Source organism: Dipodomys merriami, unplaced genomic scaffold (assembly GCF_024711535.1).
Source record: "Dipodomys merriami isolate MVZ:Mamm:240054 unplaced genomic scaffold, mDipMer1.0.p SCAF_4, whole genome shotgun sequence".
Taxonomy (NCBI): domain Eukaryota; kingdom Metazoa; phylum Chordata; class Mammalia; order Rodentia; family Heteromyidae; genus Dipodomys; species Dipodomys merriami.
The window spans coordinates 2,759,935-2,780,379 of NW_027205603.1; the positions used below are offsets into that span (position 1 = coordinate 2,759,935).

At 38.9% G+C, this 20,445-nt stretch overlaps 1 protein-coding gene across 2 annotated transcripts in view; it reads left to right on the forward strand.

The window, feature by feature from the left end:
- The window catches only part of Celf2 (CUGBP Elav-like family member 2), a 778,786-nt gene that overhangs the window by 381,380 nt on the left and 376,961 nt on the right, over window positions 1-20,445 (forward strand). For both annotated transcript variants that reach the window (XM_069990343.1, XM_069990336.1), the window contains one exon: window positions 603-638. Coding sequence is in view for 1 of the 2 variants with exons in the window: in XM_069990336.1 (XP_069846437.1) it covers window positions 603-638 (36 nt within the window). In the remaining variant the exon portion in view is untranslated. The remainder of the gene's footprint in view (window positions 1-602; window positions 639-20,445) is intronic.

The window sequence follows — 20,445 nt, forward strand, 5'->3', positions numbered from 1 at the left end:
CAATCCATGTTCCTTCCTAAACCTCAGGCAGCAGAGATCCACATGAAACAAGAACATCCCCAAAGGAATCAGTCCCTAACTGACTTGGGAAAAGCACCTATCTGTGTTTTGTTTAACTGCAAATATCTATAGGATGGTTTGGGATATTTTTCCTCCTAATTTTATTCTGGATATTTTACATTCATGTAGTTTTATGTCTGAAACGCCAGAAAGCAGAGGCAAGTCATGTTTTATGTGTTAAATTTCCCTTTGAAAATAACTATTGCAGCCAGTCTAGGTGGCTCAGGCCTGTAATCCTTGCTACTCAGGAGGCTGAGATCTGAGGATTCCTGTTTGAAGCCAGTCCAGGCAATAGAGTCCATTGAGACTCTCAAGTGCTACCCTTGAGCAAAAAGAGCTCAAAAAATACACCCAGGCCCTGAGTTCAAGCAAAAAAGAAAAGAACCATTGCAATGTTTATGATAATTAGTCCATTTTAAATTTCTAAACCCTTGCATATACGCTATCTTTTTCAGACATACCTTGACGTGTTATGTAATTGAAAAAAAATGTATGCCCTACAAAAATGAACTTAAACATCATCTCTTCTTTTCCTCCCACAGAGAAACTGCAACAGAGTTAGCTGGACGCCCACCAAGGTATGTAGCTAGCTTTGCTTATTCTGTTCCTGATTTCTGGTACACTTAGAAATAGTGGTCATCTTTAGTGGGTTTCTTGTTTTCTTCTTCCTCACCTCTGTTACTATCTCAATGCCAAAAATTATGTCTTCGTCACTGATCATAATGTCACCAAAAAAAATAATGAGACTGATGTTTGCAACGAACTAGATAAGTCACTTTTACTCTTTGGAAGTTCTATCATATATTTGGAGATGTATATGTGAATGGTGTTTGTGCCCAGAATTCACAAATATTCTGTTTCTTTTATTATATTAATGGGAATTGGCAACCTGGAGACACTTCGATGTTTTAAATTATTTTTTTTATTTTTTTGTTCTTTGATATATCAAGCATTATCATTGTTTCTGGGGACTTATAGGTTTAAGAAATAACCCAGTGCTTTTTCTAAAAAACTTGTCATAATTTTGAAGTGAATTTGTTTTCAATTCTTATTTCTACTCAAATGAACACTTATTAATATCTCAGGAAAAGAGATATAGAGCTTACCAATGTATTTTATATACTTTTAATATCTATGAGGATTCCAGCTCTACATAACTAGCCTTTAAGTATGATTACCACTATTTAATGGAAAGAAGGAAAGAGGAGAAGGAAGAATGGAGAGAAGAAAATGGAAAGGAAGAGCCATATTTTAAGAGATTTTACTGAACATTGTATATCTGGAATCTTGTTTTGGTCCTCAGGCTTGTGTCTTAATCTTTGAAGGTATTTAATCACCACTTGGGAATAAAATTAATGAATTTTCATATGCCAGAAGGTATTGCCTGGAAACTTTTGGAAATGGAAATTAAGAAAATCCCAAGAACAAATAAAAGAAGAGCAAACAGATATGATTATGACAAGTACTAGGAAACAAAGAGACCATTGACCATTACCCTCTGGTGCAGGAGAGAAGCATATTTGATTGCTTTTGTACATGAAGAAAAACTTTGCTTAGAGGATCGTGATTAATCTTGCAAAAAATTGTTTTGATCCAAATATTGAGATTAACTATATGTCTTCATTTTTTGGATCGTGTTCTAAAGAAGAATTTCAGCTCTGTGCCTGATTACAGGGTTAAAACTGTATGCACGTTATGATTTATGTATGTCTCTCTGAGTTTGTTTACTATGGTGTTGGAGAAAGTGTGCCCTGGTCATTTGCAGAGAGAGAGAGACAGAGACACAGAGAAAGTTGTGGTTTGTCCATGTTTGTAAGTAAAGAAGTTAATCCTGAAATAATAGAGTGAGGGATGGCTTCTAGACTTTTCTGTAATGACTAAGGAACAGGGGATTCTCACTCCTTACAGTAAACAGGCCTATGAAAATTAACTCAGACATCTGAAAAAAATAAAAATTAAAAAAAACTGCAGCAGCCTCCTGAATTCTATTAAGTCGGGCTTTATTGTGAATATCAAGCAGCCATTCGAATATTCCCTAGGAATGTTCTGTTAGAGAGCTGGTTGATTACTCCAGGGACAGGGCAGCCTCTTTCTTGAGTTTGGTGGGTGGTATTTTGGTAATGAATGAGCCTGCTTATTTTTTTTGTCCTGAATTTTTTTTGTTATTCTATTGTTGGATCATGCTGACAATCAACAACATGTCAATAATTCCATTCTGACTGCAATTCACAGTCATTGTCATGCATGGCAACCAGAGTGCGAGAAACAAGATGATAGTTATTTCTCAATTACACAATTACACATCTGATGGAGCCTCAGGTACTCATCTGCCTTTCTCTAGGGGCAGTTTTAGACATATCCATTGACAAATATTTCCCTTGGAATAAAATGAAATAACATGAAAAACATAATTATCTGATAATGCTTCCTTGGTGTCCAGACTATTTCTTTTACTAGCATTTATTTGTTTGTACAATCCTGCAGAATCCCATCACTTGTTGAGCTGTTAGCCTGTCTTCTGATTTCTTCAGCCTGTCACCGGGAATGTGCAAATGAGCCCTCAGATACCTGGGTACCATTTAGAACAAGGCATCTGTGGTTATTTTGTTTGTTTGTTGGCTAATGATTAGGGGAACATGACATTTGGAGGTTTTTATCCTTTTAGTCATAAAAGCATGCTTCTACCGTGACATCTTGGAAAAATGGAAAATTGCAATTCAGGCAACTGTTACCTAGTGATATGCAGCTAGGAAGAAAGACAGTGACATTTTATAACAATTTTATGGTTTAGTTTTCATTGGCTTTGATGGTCTCAAAATTTTCTGAAAGGCTATTTACAACTGTTGAACCAGGCAGAGTATTTCATTACCTTACATGGCACTACTTTCAAGTAGCTGGCCACTGACTGGTACTGTTCTGTGGAAGTATACAAAACATGTAGCAGTGAATTGTGTCTTGGTAGTTAAAAATGCTCTGAGGCTGAAATGAGAGATGTGTAAAAGGTACTTGAAAAAGCATCGAGTTTGTTCTTCATTATTAATGATAAACTAAATGTTTTTTAATCCTCTCCATTGTTGAAATTAAAACCTAGCAATACAATATGTCACTTGGAAAACATTAGATTATATGAGCAATATGTTCTGAACATTGTAATTAAATTAAAGCCAAGGAGGTTGTCAGGATTAAGACAAATTTTAAACTGACTGACTAATCTTGAAGTGTCCAGAAATGGAGTGTATGGTTCTCTATCTGGAACAATGAAAACAATCATGTTCTATCATGCATATGACTCCTTGTTTTATTTTGCTTGTAGCAAAAGAAAACTGAGTATTATGAACATTTTCCCCTCTACAATCATGTTTTTCAAGATACATCTTTTAATGGTGAAGGGTGTTTAGTTTAGGTAATGTGTTTAAATTAAATCATGGTGAAACTCCAATTGTTCTGATAGCGGAGACACTAAATTAATTATGGTAAGCTAGGCTTTTTATAAGTGGTGCTATACAGTGATAAAACTTTATTTTGGGTAGCAGAGCAAAAGTATAAACAAGGCTTATATCAACAAAGGTTTTATTACAATCATGCATCATTAGCTAATTTTTTTAAAGAAGGTACTTAAATTCCTTGTTAACAAAGTCTACTGTTACTCAAGATGAACTAAACAGTATGGAAAATAAAGGGATTTAATAGACCTTCATAAAAGCATTTTAAGTACCCCAGGAGAAATTCACAAACTGCTTCTTATACACAGATCCCAGAAGTCAGGATGCTCTTTGAGAAACAGGAACTGACAGTAAATGAAGCTGAAAATAATTAAGCGTGTGAATCAGGTGTCATCTTGTACTTGATTTTAACATTCTTCAGTGGAGGCAAGAGCCAAAGGTAGAAAAAAAACAGTCTCTCCTCTCCTATTTTAATCCAAAGACTCAATATTCTCTCTCTCTCTCTCTCTCTCTCTCTCTCTCTCTCTCTCTCTCTCTCTCTCTCTCTCTCTCTCTCTCTCTCTCTCTCTCTCTCTCTCTCTCCCTCTCTCCCTCTCTCCCTCTCTCTCTGACTTCCGTGATAGGGTTAGGTACATAAATATCCATTATTGATAGTTTCTGACTTATCATAAGTTGACTTAAAATTTCTCAGCTTTATGGTAATGGGAGATAAATTCCATTTGGTAGAGAAACAGTACTTTACATTTCAAATTCTAATCTTTTCTAGGCCTGATCATTTACTATATGATACTTTTTCTCTAGACAGAGCAGCAATATGAGCCCCAGCTCCCAGTCAGCAACTTGATGGCAAGAGGAAACAACTGACACTTACAATGTATTGTAGAGTTGAGCTGGGATATTCCATAGGTTAAGTGTATTGCGTGCATGCTTGAATTTTGTCTCAATCATATTTTCAGTTTAGACTGAGCTTTTCAGAGCCTAATCTCTGGATAATTCAAAAAAGCATCAGTATACAATACAACCCCAAAATTGTGACCATTTGGTTACCATACAGATTAGACTTTGAGACCCTCTACCTAGAACTGAATGGTTTGTGTGACTATCCGAGATAAAAATTTCTACTATAGAGCCAGGTACCTGAAGTTTGTGCCATAGCTCAATGGAGGCATAGCTCAGTGGAAGAGTTCCAGTTGTGAGCAAGCAAGCTGAGCAAATGTAAGGCCCTGAATTTAAGCCCCAGTCACAGAGGGGGAAAAGGTCTCCCCTACAATTTTACCTATGAAATATTCCTATCAAATTTTGGATCGTTGGCATCTGAAATCTAAACTGGACACGTTGTGTTTAGTGAAAGAAAGACCATTCCCATCGACCATATTTCTCAGTAACGGATGTGACTGGTCCAGAAGCCACAAGGGAGAAAGAAGGGAGCAAAGGGAATTAGGATAAGCTTCAGCAGCTCAAGTTGCTACTTGTGGCTGTTAAGGATTTAAGGTCAGATATTCCATTCCCTGTGGAGGGCTTTGGTTAGTAACACAACCTCATATGTCTCATTCACAATATAAAATACTGGCTTTTGAAAGACCCTGGGAAATGAGAAGATAAACAGATTGGTACTTCCAGGTTAATGTTGTATAAGGAAAGAACTGATGAGCACACATCTCTGGCCTTCTTGATAATCTCAAAGAAACAGTCACTCCTTCCACTCTTCTGAGACCTGCAGATGTATTATTCAACACCAGCAACATTCATTATTTGCTTTGTGCTTCAACAAAGGTACATCAAGTATCAAGTATATGCTACTCATGGTTTTAGGTGCCCTGGGAGAAAACAGACAAAACAAATGCATGATTTCTTTCTTAAGTAGTTGTCTAGTGGGGACAGTGTACAAATCACCCCAGTGTTGGGACAAAGAGTTTAATACCATAAAAGAAGTTGAAAATTTTCTAAGAAAACCAAAGTGTGCTAAAGGATTCTCTTGATGAGATAAGCTACTTCAACTAGAGGCAACAAACACAGAATCTGGAATTTACATTCTGGGCAGGGCTCCAGTGGCTAGTCCAGGTGTGGACCTGTGGCGGGTGGACCCCAGACCTTAGAATTCCCAGTACCCAGATCCACTACTTGGCTGACAATGAGAGCTAAGTGATCAGTCCCCATACCTTGCACAACCTACTTCCAGCATCCATCCTCATCTGTGCTCTAACTCTGAGATTACCTTGGCAAGATGTGTTCTCTCCTCTTCAACCCCATCCCATGCATCAATTGCACGTGCCCAAGTTCTTGGGGAGAAGAAATTAAGTTTCTGATATTTTTCCGTCTCCATCCATAATGTGAGGTATGTTCTCCTAGCAAGGAGTTGGGATAAGGGAGAAAATGGCCTATAAATACTTTTAAGGAATCCACTATAGAAAGGTACTCTTTCACTCTCTCATTCTCTCTCCCTCACCTATTCCCAGCAGGTTTTTTATACTTCCTGATACCACACTGGCCTGATACAAGTCCTCAGCATCTCCATCTACCTACTCTACAGTGCTTTGATTGCCACCAGACATGGGATCTAGATATTCCATAAATACAGGAGCTACTCAACATTTATTATTTTTAAAAGTAGGCTTTGTGTTTGAGAATTTTCCCACCCATAGATTAGTGTAAGTGTTCTACACATGTTTAAGATAAGCTAAGCTAAAGCTAGGATATGCTATGACATACATTAGGTTGGATGCATGAAAGGAATTTTCTCCTTAGGATATTTTCAGCTTACATTGGGCAATCCAGACATAACCCCACTGTAGGCCGAAAAGCATCTGTGTATGCAAATATTGCCCATCTATCCATGGGTAGTTATATCAGGAACATAATTTTCATTAATTTTCCAAATTACCTAAATGGAAACATTTCATTTTTATATATGTGTGTAAGGGTCCATAGTGACTGAATTAAATTATGCTTTTTTTCTTAACATAGTGTTCTGATGTATAACAGAGTATCAAAGGAAGGATCTTTTCAGGAAAACTTTCAAATATTGTTTAGTTACTCACTGCATGACCTATTTAGACTGCTCAGACTCCTCTTGGTGTAGACTGCATAATTAAATTTTAAATGGAACATGATAAAGAAATTATACTGGTGATCTCTAGAGATTTCGATCCCCTATTTGGCTCTTTATAAGAGTATTGCAAAGACATAGTTTAAAATTTAATAAAGGTCTGCCCTAATTTTTCCCCATTTAGATTTTCTTTATCTGCTCCATAATTCAAAGCTATATTCCAGGATCCACAAGTGTTACTTCAAATAAATGTCCAAAATAAAAATTCTTCAAAGCACATTTACCCCAATTTGAAAATTCCATTATTTGTGCATGAGAGCTTTTGTGTAGCAATTGAACTCCCTTAAGATAAAAACTGCTATTTCCTGAATTTGTCACCATAGAGAATCAGAGCTCTGTTCATTCTGTTTGTGGCATGTCTCTCTTCAGAGTTTATAGAGCAGAGGGGTAGAAAATGATTTCTGCATAAGATATAATTTTGCAATTAGAATTTCTTATGTGCTATGTAAAAGTTGCACTTCTTGAGAGGATTAAGGGGCAAACACACACACACACACACACACACACACACACACACACACACACACACACACACACACACACACACACAACATTCAGGAAGAACAACAGCCAATGCAAAATAAAGAATTCCTGTCATGAGTATTCAAAGAGCCATTACAACCTCTTGGTAAATAACTTTATTTGATCACCTTTCATCATTTTTTTCTTTTGTATTTAAAGGGATACTGCCAAGATAAATTTATCTTTAAAAAAATATTTTTTTCTGGGATAAAGAACACCTCAGTTACAGGGAAAAAATGCTTCTCCTCCTGCAGGGTTTCATATTCTCCAGTCTACTGAGCTTTGACAGAAAACTGGGTGAGTGAGTTTCCCTCACACCCTGGGTGTGTTGTTTGTTAAGCCTTCTTAAACTGTTGAGTCCATAGACGTTTGCAATTGTCAAGATACAAAGAACAGACAAATTAACAACTATATAAACCCATCAAATGTTAAAACTCATGGGCTCACCCTTGCAAGACAGGCTCTATAACCATTTATACCATGCCTCCAGGCTCTTTTTTGCAGTGGTTGTTTATGAGATAGGATCTCACTTTTTGCCAGGGCAGGTCTGGGCTGTGATCCTCCTACTTCTGCTTCCCCCAGTCTCTGGGGATGACAGATGTGCATCACTTTGCCTAGCCGTTATATTAGGTGAAATGGAGACTCCAGAACTACTTATTGCCTACACTACCCACAAACCATGATTCCCCAATGTCTATTTTCCAAGTAGCTGGTATTACAGACTTGGGTCACTGTGCCCTAGTAAAAAAAAATTTATTTATATATAGGTAGTTTTAAACCTTGTAAAACTTCCTTTTCAGATTAAGCTTTTAAATGTTTCTATTATGCATTTGTTTTCTTTCTTTTTCTATTTGGCAAACAGATTTCCTCTGGGGCCCAGACCAGCCAAGCAAACTATGTCGTTTTCACTTTTCAACTAAGCAACATTAAACTCACAAAGCACTGTAAAAAATAAAAAAAAGTTGAGGCAGTGCCACAAGCCAAAAGAGAAAAGTAATTCATCATTAAGTGTGACTAGTCAGCCTTAAACCCCTACTTGTCATAATCGAGGGGCTAGGGTGTGGTTCTAAGGAAAACACTAAGTTGCATAAAGGATTCTAAGAGAAACTCAGATGGAGAATGTGATTATCCAGCTTTCTCCCTGTAGTACAGCATTTGAAATCTCCCCTCACCTAGTTCCACACTTGTAGAACTCAGGCTACCAACTACAATCATGACACCTGGTTGTGCCTAATTCATGATCAAGCACTAACAACTCCTTCCCAAAGAAAAGATGTATTCCCAAATCAGGCTTCCATGAAATATATTTCTGTGCAGTGTTCTACATTTAACACCAAAACTATTTCATGGACAGTGAAGATATGGGCAGATGTGATCAATAACAAAGCATTAAAACCAATCAGTTGCTGGGAGCCATTGGCTCACATCCATAATCCTAGCAATGGAGGAGGCTAAGATCTGAAGATGCAGGTTCAAAGCTACTCTGGGAAGAAAAAGCTTGGAGACTCTTATTTCCAATTAATCATTGAAAAGCCAGAAGTGGAAGCATGGTTCAAGTAGTAGAGTACCATCCTTCAGCAGAGAAAAAGCCAAGGAAGAACATGAGACCTTGAGTTCAAGCCCCAGTATCAACATTAAAAACAAAAACTATTCATGTAAATAACATCATGATTGCGTGTTACATTATGGTGAGCAAGAAAATTGATCAGATCTACAGAGCAAATATAGTAAAGTGATCTCTGCTTTCAAGAACCAAAAGATTCAACATCATATGATGAGCTTATAGAAGCAGAGTACTATTATTGCTTACCAGTGACTAGAGCTTGGAGGTTAGAGTCCCCCAAACCAGGGATTTATGAAAGAAGGGCTTGTTGCAAATGTACAGTTGTTTTGTAGTTAGTTTGAGAGAAAGGATAGAGGGAACATTTGAGGGTCAGTTCTATGTATAGGACAGTAGCTTGAACCTTTAGTATTAACCCATCTTGGGTATCATTTGCATGGAAATTTAATTGAAACTATTTTGTCTCCCCTAATGGGTTTCACAGCTGTCTTTTGCTGGTGACATTCCTTGCCAAATTAGACAGGATGCAAATTAGGGATTCCTTGCAACAACTAATGGTGGTGCAGAGATCAATGTAATGTACAAATGGCTCCTCATCTATTCTGGCAATTTCCTAGGAGGAAAAGAAATAAGCACTTCTTCCTTGTAGGTAATGCTTCTCTATTGCCAGCTCACCAGCTTCTTGTTGACATGCACTGTGGAAGTTCAGTCGGTGACACTGTTAGAGGAGATCTCTTGGCCAGAAAATTGCGTGTGTTGCTTGTTCTCATTTGGCCTTTTGCATCTTGGCCTGGAACTTCTTGGCTTTGTTCAACGTGTCTGAGGTTTCATCTTTTCTGAGTTCTTGCCTAAAGTCCTGGCAGTTGCTAGTGTTCAGTTGAGAAAGTCCTACCGAAGTTCAAGTTCCATGATGCAAGAGCATCTCTTTAATACCAGGATGGATTGAAACCCCAGGGGAACATGTAGCTCCAGTCTTGACTAAATTTTTTTCATTAATTTAAATTTCCTGCACAAGAGCAGAGGTCAGTTTGGAAGAACTTTGGGACAGCTTTAGACATGCTAGGTTAAGGGAGAGATAGGTTGTATCTCTGTCATAGAACACACTTCATGGTTGAATGATGAGGATTTTAAATTTTGTCAATCTATAAGATTATCATACCAGAAAACGTGTCAGATTGACAGAGCTATTGTACTCTTGTTTCTAAAAATAATAAAGGATGATTATATTTTCTAATTGGGAAGTTAAGCCTCGCAAAAAGAAAGCATCGGGTAGCAAGATGGAGTCAGAATGGTTGTCAGAAATTCTCATAACCCACTAATCTACAAAGATCTCTTGGACTCTTCTCTTTTTTAAAAAACTCTTCTGCTGTTCTCATTGGATTCTCCCCTTTTCCTGATATGTATGTGCCTTGTAGCTGAGTTATATAAAGTAGCAGGGGAAAGTAATAAGGCCATCAGAGGGGAAAAGGGTAAGGAAATTATTTCTGTCAGTGGAATAGTAATCACATTTTAACATTATGGTTGTCCAAGAGAGATCACAAAGTAATATGCATACATATTGTGCAAATTTTTCATATGTACCTAGCCTGTCACTTTTTTTGTATCTAGAATTGTAAAACCTTAGAGCTATATGGAGCTATTTTTTTCCTTTCTTATTCTGTAGATGAATAAAGATCAGAGAAAGTAAAGTGAATGCTAACCATACCTGTTAGAGTTGGCAAAAAAGCTGGTATATGTTTGGTATGGATGGTGTCCAACTATCATTTCAGAGCTTGTTCTTGAAGCATTAAAGTCAAGAAACTCATTAGCTACTTTTCAGTGATTGATACATCACCTCCCACCCCCACACCTTTTTTTGATAACTTCTATGCCTACCCCTCATTCCTGGAAACAAAATTTTAATTCTAGTATTTCCACTAGAACTTTGTTCTATAGGAATAAAAGCAAAGTTCTGAGATGATTTTGATGGTAATTATCTATATCATGATATAGAATAGTACTGGATAAATTTTGATGTGAATGATTCTTCTTGAAGTGACTATTCTGATTCAGTGGCCCAGTATAAGACATGAAATTCTGCATTTCTAATAAGTTTCCATGATGTCATAATCCTGTGGGTCCTTAGACCATCCTATGAGTAGCATAGGACTTTGTTGAGAAGTGGCAGTCACTTTCTAAGTTCCATACCCATATTTCATGAATATTATTATTTTGCCTTATCTATGGTTGGTTTGCTCCTACTTATTTTTTAGAAGATGCAACAAAGCATTATGGAAACTGCCACTGTAGGAGTAATTTCTTTCCAAGTCTGAGTTATCACAAAACCATTGTAGAAGTCTGCAGATTGCAAAAGGCAATATGACACCACTGAGCCCATGTGAGTTTAGGCTTCAAGAGCAATCAAAATTTTGACTTTCAATTCTGACTTTATGAGTAGCTATAATTGAAAGAGAGACTAGACATTTTTCTACTAGAAGTTTTTGTTTTTCAGACTTCGGAGCATTATGTATGTCAAGTAATGAGGTCTTGGATTTTCTCATTCTGTGGATAGTGTAAATATAGATAGAAAAACTGCATGAGTGTGTGTGTATGTTTGTGTGTGTACATAGAGAGCCACAGACAGAGAGAGATTGACAGATAACTGTGAATTGCCTGTAGTTTTTGGTTTTGGTTTTGGTTTGTTTGTTTTTTGTCAGATGTGGAGCTTGAACTTTGGGCTTGGGCGCTGTCCCTCAGTTCTTCAGCTCAAGGCTAGCGCTCCACCACTTGAGCCACAGCACCACTTCCTTACCTATAGTTTTAAAGCTATTTCCTATTGCCAACCCAGGTAAAAAGTCTGTGTATTATTTCACACTGAAACAATATCAATTCTCCTTCCTGAGCCTCAATTCCCATTCATGCTGTCTCTTCTACTAAAGTAAACTGAGGTGTCTTGGATATAGCAATTTAATTTGGAATGACTCAAGAGAGATAGAGAAAGCGGTAGGTAATGCTGAATATTCAGAACTCAATAATAAAAAATAATCACTTTGGTGAAAAGCCAGCTGGTCTTTGTTTTCTAATAGGGCATGTGATGTTGATGAAAAATAGCATTCAAGTAAAGTTTACCAAGTAGAATTGGTTTGATTCAGAATATTATTTTGTTTTGCAGAATAGAAAATGTTATGTAGATTTAACAAAAAGCAGCACAGTATAGTCGGTCCAAGGATCCAAATACCAAAGGATTATCTTTAAATTTAGAGAATGAAAAATGCTAGTGCATTCTATTTAAGGCATTGCATAATAATTCTTTCAGAGAATATACTCAGGTTTTCTATGTCCTTCACACTTCATTTGAATGAATGCTTTATGGATTTTTATGACGTTTGGGATATGTTAAAATACCATTGCAAACAGAGCGGGCAACTTAGGTTTAGATGATTCTATATTTGAATTCTTTTTGCATTCTGTTATTCAGATTACTTGAGGGGGAAAAAAGAGTTGTTTCATAATTCAGATATTCTTTTCTATGCCTTCCCTAGGAATATGTAGGTTCAATGAATTTTCCCCAAAATCTAGGAAAGGAAAAAGGCAAATAAATCATGTGCCTGAGTTAGTTACTGCTTAGGCAATGGGAACTCCAGCCCACGAGGCACCCTGTGCCACACTGCCCTACCAAGGAACAAGGAAGTGTTTGTATTTGTCATTTATGCCTCACCACTGCAAGTCACTCTAAAGTCTTTGCTATCATTCCCCTTGCTCAAGTCAAGTATTTGTAAGGCCAAAAATGTCCTCTCTGAAAGGCAGCTACATATAAACTTCTTAGAGGATCTACAGGCAAAGTTCAGGGCAGTCTGGGAGCATAGAAGCTGTACAGCTACTATTGGATTCTTAGCACATACTATAATGCCTGATATCTACAAATGCTGAATAGGTACTTCAGGGAAGGAAGGGAGAAAGAAAGAGGAGGGAGGGAGGGAGAGAGGGAGGAAGGAAGGAAGGAAGGAAGGAAGGAAGAAAGGAAGGAAGGAAGGAAAGAAGGAAGGAAGGAAGGACGGAAGGAAGAAAGAAAGAAAGGAAGGGAAGGAGGGAAGGAAGGGAAGAAGGGAGGAAAGGGAGGGAAGGGAGAGAAGAAAGGAAGGAAGGAAGGAAGGAAGGAGGGAAGGAGGGAAGGAGGGAAGGAAAGAGGGAAGGAGGGAGGAAGGGAAGGAAGGAGAGAAGGAAGGAGAGAGGGGGAAAGAAGGGAAGGAAAGAGCAAGGAAAGTCAAGAGAAGGACAGAAGGAGAAATGAACGATTCAAGTAGTTTAGAAAGCATCAAGTTTTATTCAAGTAAAGTTTGATGACATATCAGCCAGCCACATACACAGATCAAAGATGAGAGATTACTTTTTTTTTATTTGGTCAGTTGTGAGGCTTGAACTCTGGGCTTGGGTGCTGTCCCTGCACTCTTCAGCTCAAGGCGAGCGCTTTACCGCTTGAGCCACAGTGCCACTTCCGGTTTTCAGATGGTTTATTGGAGATAAGAGTCTCACGGACTTTCCTGCCCGGTCTGGCTTTGAACTGTGATCCTCAGATCTCAACCTCCTGAGTAGCTAGGATTACAGGCGTGAGCCACCAGCACCCGGCTTGAGAGATCATTTTTGAACATATATTTCACTTCTGATTTAGCTTCCTAAGCTACATATTTAAATATGCTTGCCTGGTTTATTATACATAAAGAGAAGGGAAAAGAAAGGGAGGGATAGGTATGAGAGAGCAAAAAGCTTTGTCAATCAATTACAACTCTGAAGGATAGGCCTGAGGACCTTAGACTATGAATGTCAATTCATAGTTACTTTATCCTCTCTTGATTTTTTAAAAGATTAACTGTGTGTTTCCTTTGATTACATGAGCTCACAGTGTTTCAGGAAGTCAGTTACCCCTGAATTACCTGAAGAGCTGGCCTGCTTCTTGGTCATGGGGAAGGAGGGAGCTTGAGAGCAGAAGAGAGGAGGGAAAGAGCAGATTTGAGCTTAAGGACAGAAAATACCCAGCATCCACACACACAGGGAAGAAATGTCTTTGTTCACCTGAATGTTTGCTTTTATCAATTTCTTCAACACAACACACTTTATTTTCTGCTAACATATTTGAATGTCGAGTAAATCTATCTATCTATCTATCTATCTATCTATCTATCTATCTATCTATCTATCTATCTATCTATCTAATTTGCTGTAAATATTTTGAGTACATGGAGCTGAACATAAAAATATCTAGAAATAGCATGTGGTAGCTTTCCTCTACTATTTGGGTTATTTTCACTTTGTACGTAGATACTTATAACTTGCAAGTATATCTGCTTGGCCAAGCAAGGATCCAGAAATACTTTCATGTGTAGTGTACGTTTAGAGTAAAATGGGAAAGCAGGAAGAATTGGTAAGAGGAATGCCTTCTAAATGTGTGTATTTGTTTATTTTCTGGTATTGATTATATATCATTACGTGGCAATCAAGACTGGTATGTGATTCTGTGAAATGCTTTGTAGTGCTAACGTAAAATCTCTAAAGTGCTAGGCACCCATGGCTCATTCCTGTAATCCTAGCTACTCAGGAGGCTGAAATCTAAGGATTGTGGTTCAAAGCCAGCCTGTGCAAGAAAGTCCATGAGACTCTTAGGTACAATTAACCACAAAACAAACAAACAAACAAACAAAAAACCCTGGAAATAGGGCTGTGGCTCAAGTGTTAGAGTTAGCCTTGAGCACAAAAGCTCAGGGACAGCATCCAGGTCCTGAGTTTGAGCCCCAGGACTGGCACACACACACACACACACACACACACAATCCTCTAATGGCCATTTCTCTACTGAATACCCCTCTTTACTATGTGTGTGTGTGTGTGTGTGTGTGTGTGTGTGTGTGTGTGTATATATATATATATATATATATATATATATATATATATATATATAGCTCTATCGCATTTCCATTTGGAATCACATCAGTGTAAGTCACCTATAAGATGTCCCCAAAGATCTCTACTTCCTGCTCTTCATGACCTTGTACTATATATATATATATATATATATATATATATATATATATATATATATATATAAAACAACAGCATTAACTTCATATCTGAACATTAAGGTGCTCTTCTATGCTGGGTCCTGTTCTAGAAAAAAAAATAGCACCAGGGAGAAAAATGGTGCACAGAAAAGCAGCAAGAAACACAGAGTTTGAAAGTATTAACCAAGGGTTAGTAAGTTAGAAATACTCCTTGCCAGAAACAAGAGCAGGAAGAATAACTGCTATCTTCGTTCCTGGAGTAGAGCAATGTGCTACAGTGACACCAGGGCCAACGTGGATCCAGAATCCTGAAGCATGTTCCTATCCCCAGTGATCTGATGCCACCTCCCTTGCTGGGCCTCTTACAACCCTGGAACTAGGTGTTAAATCAGCAACACAAGACTGTGGAATTCACTCCATAAACACTTGCTTTCTTCTGCTAGGAATCATTGCGCTTCTGGACAGTTTCCTCATTCTGATTTACTGATTTAATTTTTGGTTGGCAATAGTGGTAGTTATAAAGTAGATTTACCCCTAGGAAAACAGGATATTTGAGGAATTCATAAATGCTACTACACCAGACTTGAATCCTAAATCTATCTTCCATCTGCCCAAATCTACAACAAACAAGCAAATGACTCCAAGCAAAGCAACAACTAGTCTCCTGCACTTACTCAGTCAGGCTGGTTGAAATAGGATATACATGTATTCATCTTAATCGCTAATCTTAGAAATCAAAAATCAATGACTTTCACTAACATCTTGTTTCCTACCATGTGCTTTCTTTATTCTGATTTAGGCCTCAAGGGAAAAGTTGCTTTGGATATGTTTTTATTCCTGAATCTTGCAGAAGTGTTTGGCTGGGAGCTATATTAGCTATCTGTTTCTGTGTAGAAAATCAACCCAGAATTTAGCTGCTTAAAGCAATGGGCATTGTTATCTCACTTTCTCTGGATCAAGAAAATGGGCATGGGTTAGCTGGGAACTTGAACTTCAAGGCTTCTCACAAAGATGCAATCAAAGGATTGGCTGGGCTGCAAGCTCTTGGGAAAAGTTGACTGTGTAAGGCTTTTCTTTCAAGTATATGCGTATGATTGTTGGAAGGATTCAGTTCTTTGTGGGCTATTGGACTGAGGGGTTTTAATTTCTGGCTTTCTATTAGCTAGAATCTCCCTCACTTCTTTGCCTTCTGAGCCTGTCTGTAGAGAAGCAGACTTCTGTTGTAGCAAACAAGAGAGACCCAGACAGGGCTGCCAGATAGAAGTCACCGTTCTTTTATTCCCTAATCTCATGACCTCCCATCATTATTACTGTGTTTTCTTTATTATAATAAAAATCCAGGCCATTCTCAAAGGAGGAGTTGGACAAGGTCATGAAGAGCAGGAAGTAGAGCTCTTTGGGGTCATCTTATAGGTGACTTACACTGATGTCATTCCAAATTGAAATGCGATAGAACTATTTTGCTGCAGTATGTTCTGTTTTCCACCACAAATTATTATTTATTTGTGGTGATGTGAATTATTACTTTGAAGGTAAAGAAGAAATCAGAGGGTTAAGAAAATATGATGGTTAGGTTAGCTATTTCTTTGATAATTGGATAAGATATGGAAAAAGGAACCAGAGTTCAATCCAAGAGTGGTCTATGAACAGGCTGTATCACTATGAAATAAATATCGGGAAAGGATGAAAATCCCACATGGGGCTGAAGGAAGGGTTACCAGGGCTCTGAAAGGAGTAAGACAGGAGTAGAGACTCCGGTGCATACTTCTTACAAAAATGATAAAAGGACAGGGTTGGAAAAGATGAGGATTTTATAGAAGGAATCTAGAGGCCTGGGCAAAACTCTATTCTCAAAGATGTAGTTGTATCATCTGATCCTTAATGGGTTAACTCTGTCTTGCCTGTCTGACGGTCATACATGAAAGGACAGTTCTCTCCCCTCACACAAGGAGATAAGCTGGTTCTATACATACCATCACACAACATAGTAAGGATGATTGGGTCACATATTGACATGAAAGTTGTGTTAGTCAACTTTCTGTTAATAGTTGATTTGGGGCTCACAGTTTCTGCTACTTTGGTCCAGGATGGGTTGAGTCTGTTCCATTTGTACCTGTGATGAGGCAGCACATCATAGTGAGAGCATGTGGCAAAACCATTGACCTCATACCTGGGACATGGAAAAGGAAAAAGGAAGAGATTGGTGTAGCCCTATCTCCTTCAAAACCTTCCACTGGGTCCCGCTCTTATAAACCCTTCCATCACCTTTCAATCGTGTCATGCTGAGGACCAAGCCTTTTCGTGCAACGAAAACACTACAGACAGAAATTATAACAGAAGTCAAGAGTCTCTTTTCAACTGGTTCTAGGTGTGTGATTTCAAGTCACCTTTACTCAATACATTTAGGTGTCTGATCCATAAAATGGGAGAGCCTGTCCCTTCCTCACCAGTTCAACCCTGCAGGAATTGCCAGTGACCTATGTAGAGATAAATCTGATAGACACTTTAATGCCTATAGTGACTAGATTCTTGGCAGTGTTTGATGCTGTTGTCTATTTCCTTGTTCCTTGTTGAACTCTTTGTCCCTTGGCTAGAGATGTAAATTTAGGAATCCTTAGCCGAAAGATTTGACTGAAAGGAAAGGAGTTCTCATGAGCAAAGCTGAGGCCCTGAGTAGCTCTGCAGTTGTCGTAGATACCAAGAAAGCATCAGGAAGAAAAAGTTACCTCCAGAAGCAACATTGGCCTAAGAGGTAGGGAGAAAGCCAGATTGGAGTGGATTCCATGTGGGTTGGAAGTAAGTAATTGTAGAAAATTCAAGACACTCTGCTGCTTGGGGCAAAAAAGAGGATGTGGTAGTTGATGGAAAATAATGGACTTTGACATACAATGGTTCTCAAAGATAAGAGAATTTTATTCATATTTAAATTTATAGAGGAAGGTTGGGGAAGAAATCACTGCAAAGGCAGAAGAGCCCGGGATGCAGAATGCAGGGAGATTAGCTTCACAGGGGAGGGCTACACTTCCATCCAAACAGGATGGAAGAAGGAATGCTACATGTGGATTCCAATCCACTTCTGGGACCAGAGGCATCCATGAGTTTCTTAGAAATTCAATCCAAGATTGGACTTGAGCTCAGGAAGGAGGGAGGAGAGGCAGATGCCAATGAGGCAGGAAGAACACGATTAGAGGATGGTGATGAGTTTGTGGGTGGAGGAGTTTTGTACAGGAGCACAGACTTGAGAAGGAGTGCCTAGTGAGAGCAGACCTCCGGAGAAGGCCTCCTGGAGCAGCACTCATCTGTGAGGATGAGCTGGCCAGTGGCTTGGGCAATCAGAACATTGGAATTGAAGGGAAGGAAGGCGGCAGGTAGCTTGCACTGAGAACCTGCTCTCAGACCGACCCTGGCATATGTCACCTATCTACCCCACAGCTCTGTGTGTGAGAAATTACAAGCCTTACCTGCCTGCAGTTCTTCAGCTGACAAAAAGATGAATCGGGTCCTGCTCTGGCCACATGCTTCCCAGTGGATACACACACTGTGTCTCTCAGACGATGGGTGGGCTGAGAATTCCCCAAAATTGATTTAGGTGGCTTTGGCAAAACCCAGTCTCCTGAGTGAAACACTCAGAGATCTACCAGACCTCGTGGTATTATTGGTTCCACACACCTAACATCCAGGAGGAAGTGACAGCAAGGATCTGTCAGCAGCTGTTGGAGGATAGAAGCTGAGGGTAGGTGGCACTTAACGATGTTGACAAATTTCTGACGGGGCTATTACAGTGTGTTAATGTGCATTCTCAAACAATCTGTTTCCATCTTCCACTCCTCCACTTCCCCCCCCCCTCCGCCCGCTGGTTTGATGGAGAAAACCATAGCGACCAAAAGTATGCAGATAGTATAACGAGAGAATGGGAGTGTGGGAGAACCCCACCCCCACCCCTTGGGGAGGAATTTACCTTTTAAAACTAGAGGGGAACAGGTGCTCTGGAACTGGCAAGCCACGGCAAGAGGGTGGAGATGGCATTCCTGAAGGGAAAGGTTACGCAGATTAACAACACTCGGCTGAAAATGATGACATCCTGGCTCTGTCATTAAAACAGGTGGCTGTCATTATGGCCGCTCGCTCATAATGGGAAGATAATACTGGCTGAGAGAGATTTATATGGGCCCCAGAAAGATGAAATTGCACATAAAGAAGGAAACAAGGCATAAAGAGGGCCAATTTGGGGAATTTCTCTCCCCACAGGATTGCACGTGATACTCATTAATGGTGCAGAATTTGTGTCACTCTAACCAGAGGCTTAAATTACCTACCGAGCTTTCATTTATTCAGGTTTATTCAAATATCCTTCAGGAAAGGTCTCACCCACCCCACCTTCTTTAGATGTTTTCCTTTAGTGTAAGTATAGGAAATGCAAATTTTTATTGTATATGAGAAAAGTAACTCCTCCTCCTCTCCCCCCCTCCCTTTCAAATGATGTTGGCTTCTAACTGGACTCTTGAAATCCAAGACATGGCTCCAAATATTAGTGAGAACAGAGGTTCCCATGCTGTGGAAGATTGCTTATAGGTCTCTGAATGCTGTTTTGCTTAAGGAAACCAAGTTTTTAAGTTTCTTTGTGTTCATGTTTGTTGATTTTTGTTTTGATAGTACTTGTATTTGAACTCAGGACCTGGCACTAACTGGGCAGGCACTCTACTACATGAACCACCCCCCTAGCCCATTTTGGCTTTAGTTATTTTTCAGATAGGTTATTATGGGTGTTTGTTGCTTAGAGCCAGCTACAGACTTTGACCCTCTGATCTATGCCTTCTAAGTAGCTGGGATTATATGCATGCACCATAGCACTCCAAGTTTTTATGTAATGATGACTTTAGTGGTATAATTTTTGGTTGTTTGGGTTTTTTTAAAACTAGGCACTATTCTAAGCATCTTACAAATATCCACTCAATACTCACAATTACACTTTTATTTTCTATTCTTATTATTATTAGCTCCATAATAGTTTGAGGTCATATAGTACAGTTGAGGTTGCAGTTCAAGCTCTCTTCTGCCAGAAAGAGGATCTTCCATGCCACATTCTGCATACCTTGTCCATATTCAGACTTAAGGTTTACATGACTCATTTGTCCCATCTCTGAGTCTTACTTGTGGAGGGAACACATTATGAGATCTCTGCCATGTAAGAAGTTGCTACTTGATGAAGTAAGCCAGGCTCAAAGAAACATAGGTCCCATGGTTTCCCTTATTTGCAATAACCAGTACATGTCTAGGACAAGCAGAAAAGGTCAAAAGCTATATACATATGACCATATAAGCTGATGCTAAATGAAATGAATCCCAAGATAGGGACACAAGAGGTTGTTTTTTGCTGTTGTTTTTAATGTACTTAGGATGTACTGTGTGATTTTTTTTGTTTCTTTTTTATGTTCTTCCCCACGGTATAACCCCTCTTGTCATTGTATTTGATTCCAGTGTCCTGCATCTGGTACATACATTTTTCTAATTTGGGAAGGGGAAGGGAAATAAAATGCTGAAATGAGGATTCAGGCTAACCCATTGTAACCATGAGATGGACAAGACACTATGTTGAAAACGAACTTTACAGTTTTGGGGTTAGACGGAGGGAGAAGTTGGAGAGGTGGGGAAGAAAGGGATGGTAGGGGAAAGACAAAGGAGGGGTAACAATGCTCAATAGGAAATGTACTCATTACCTTA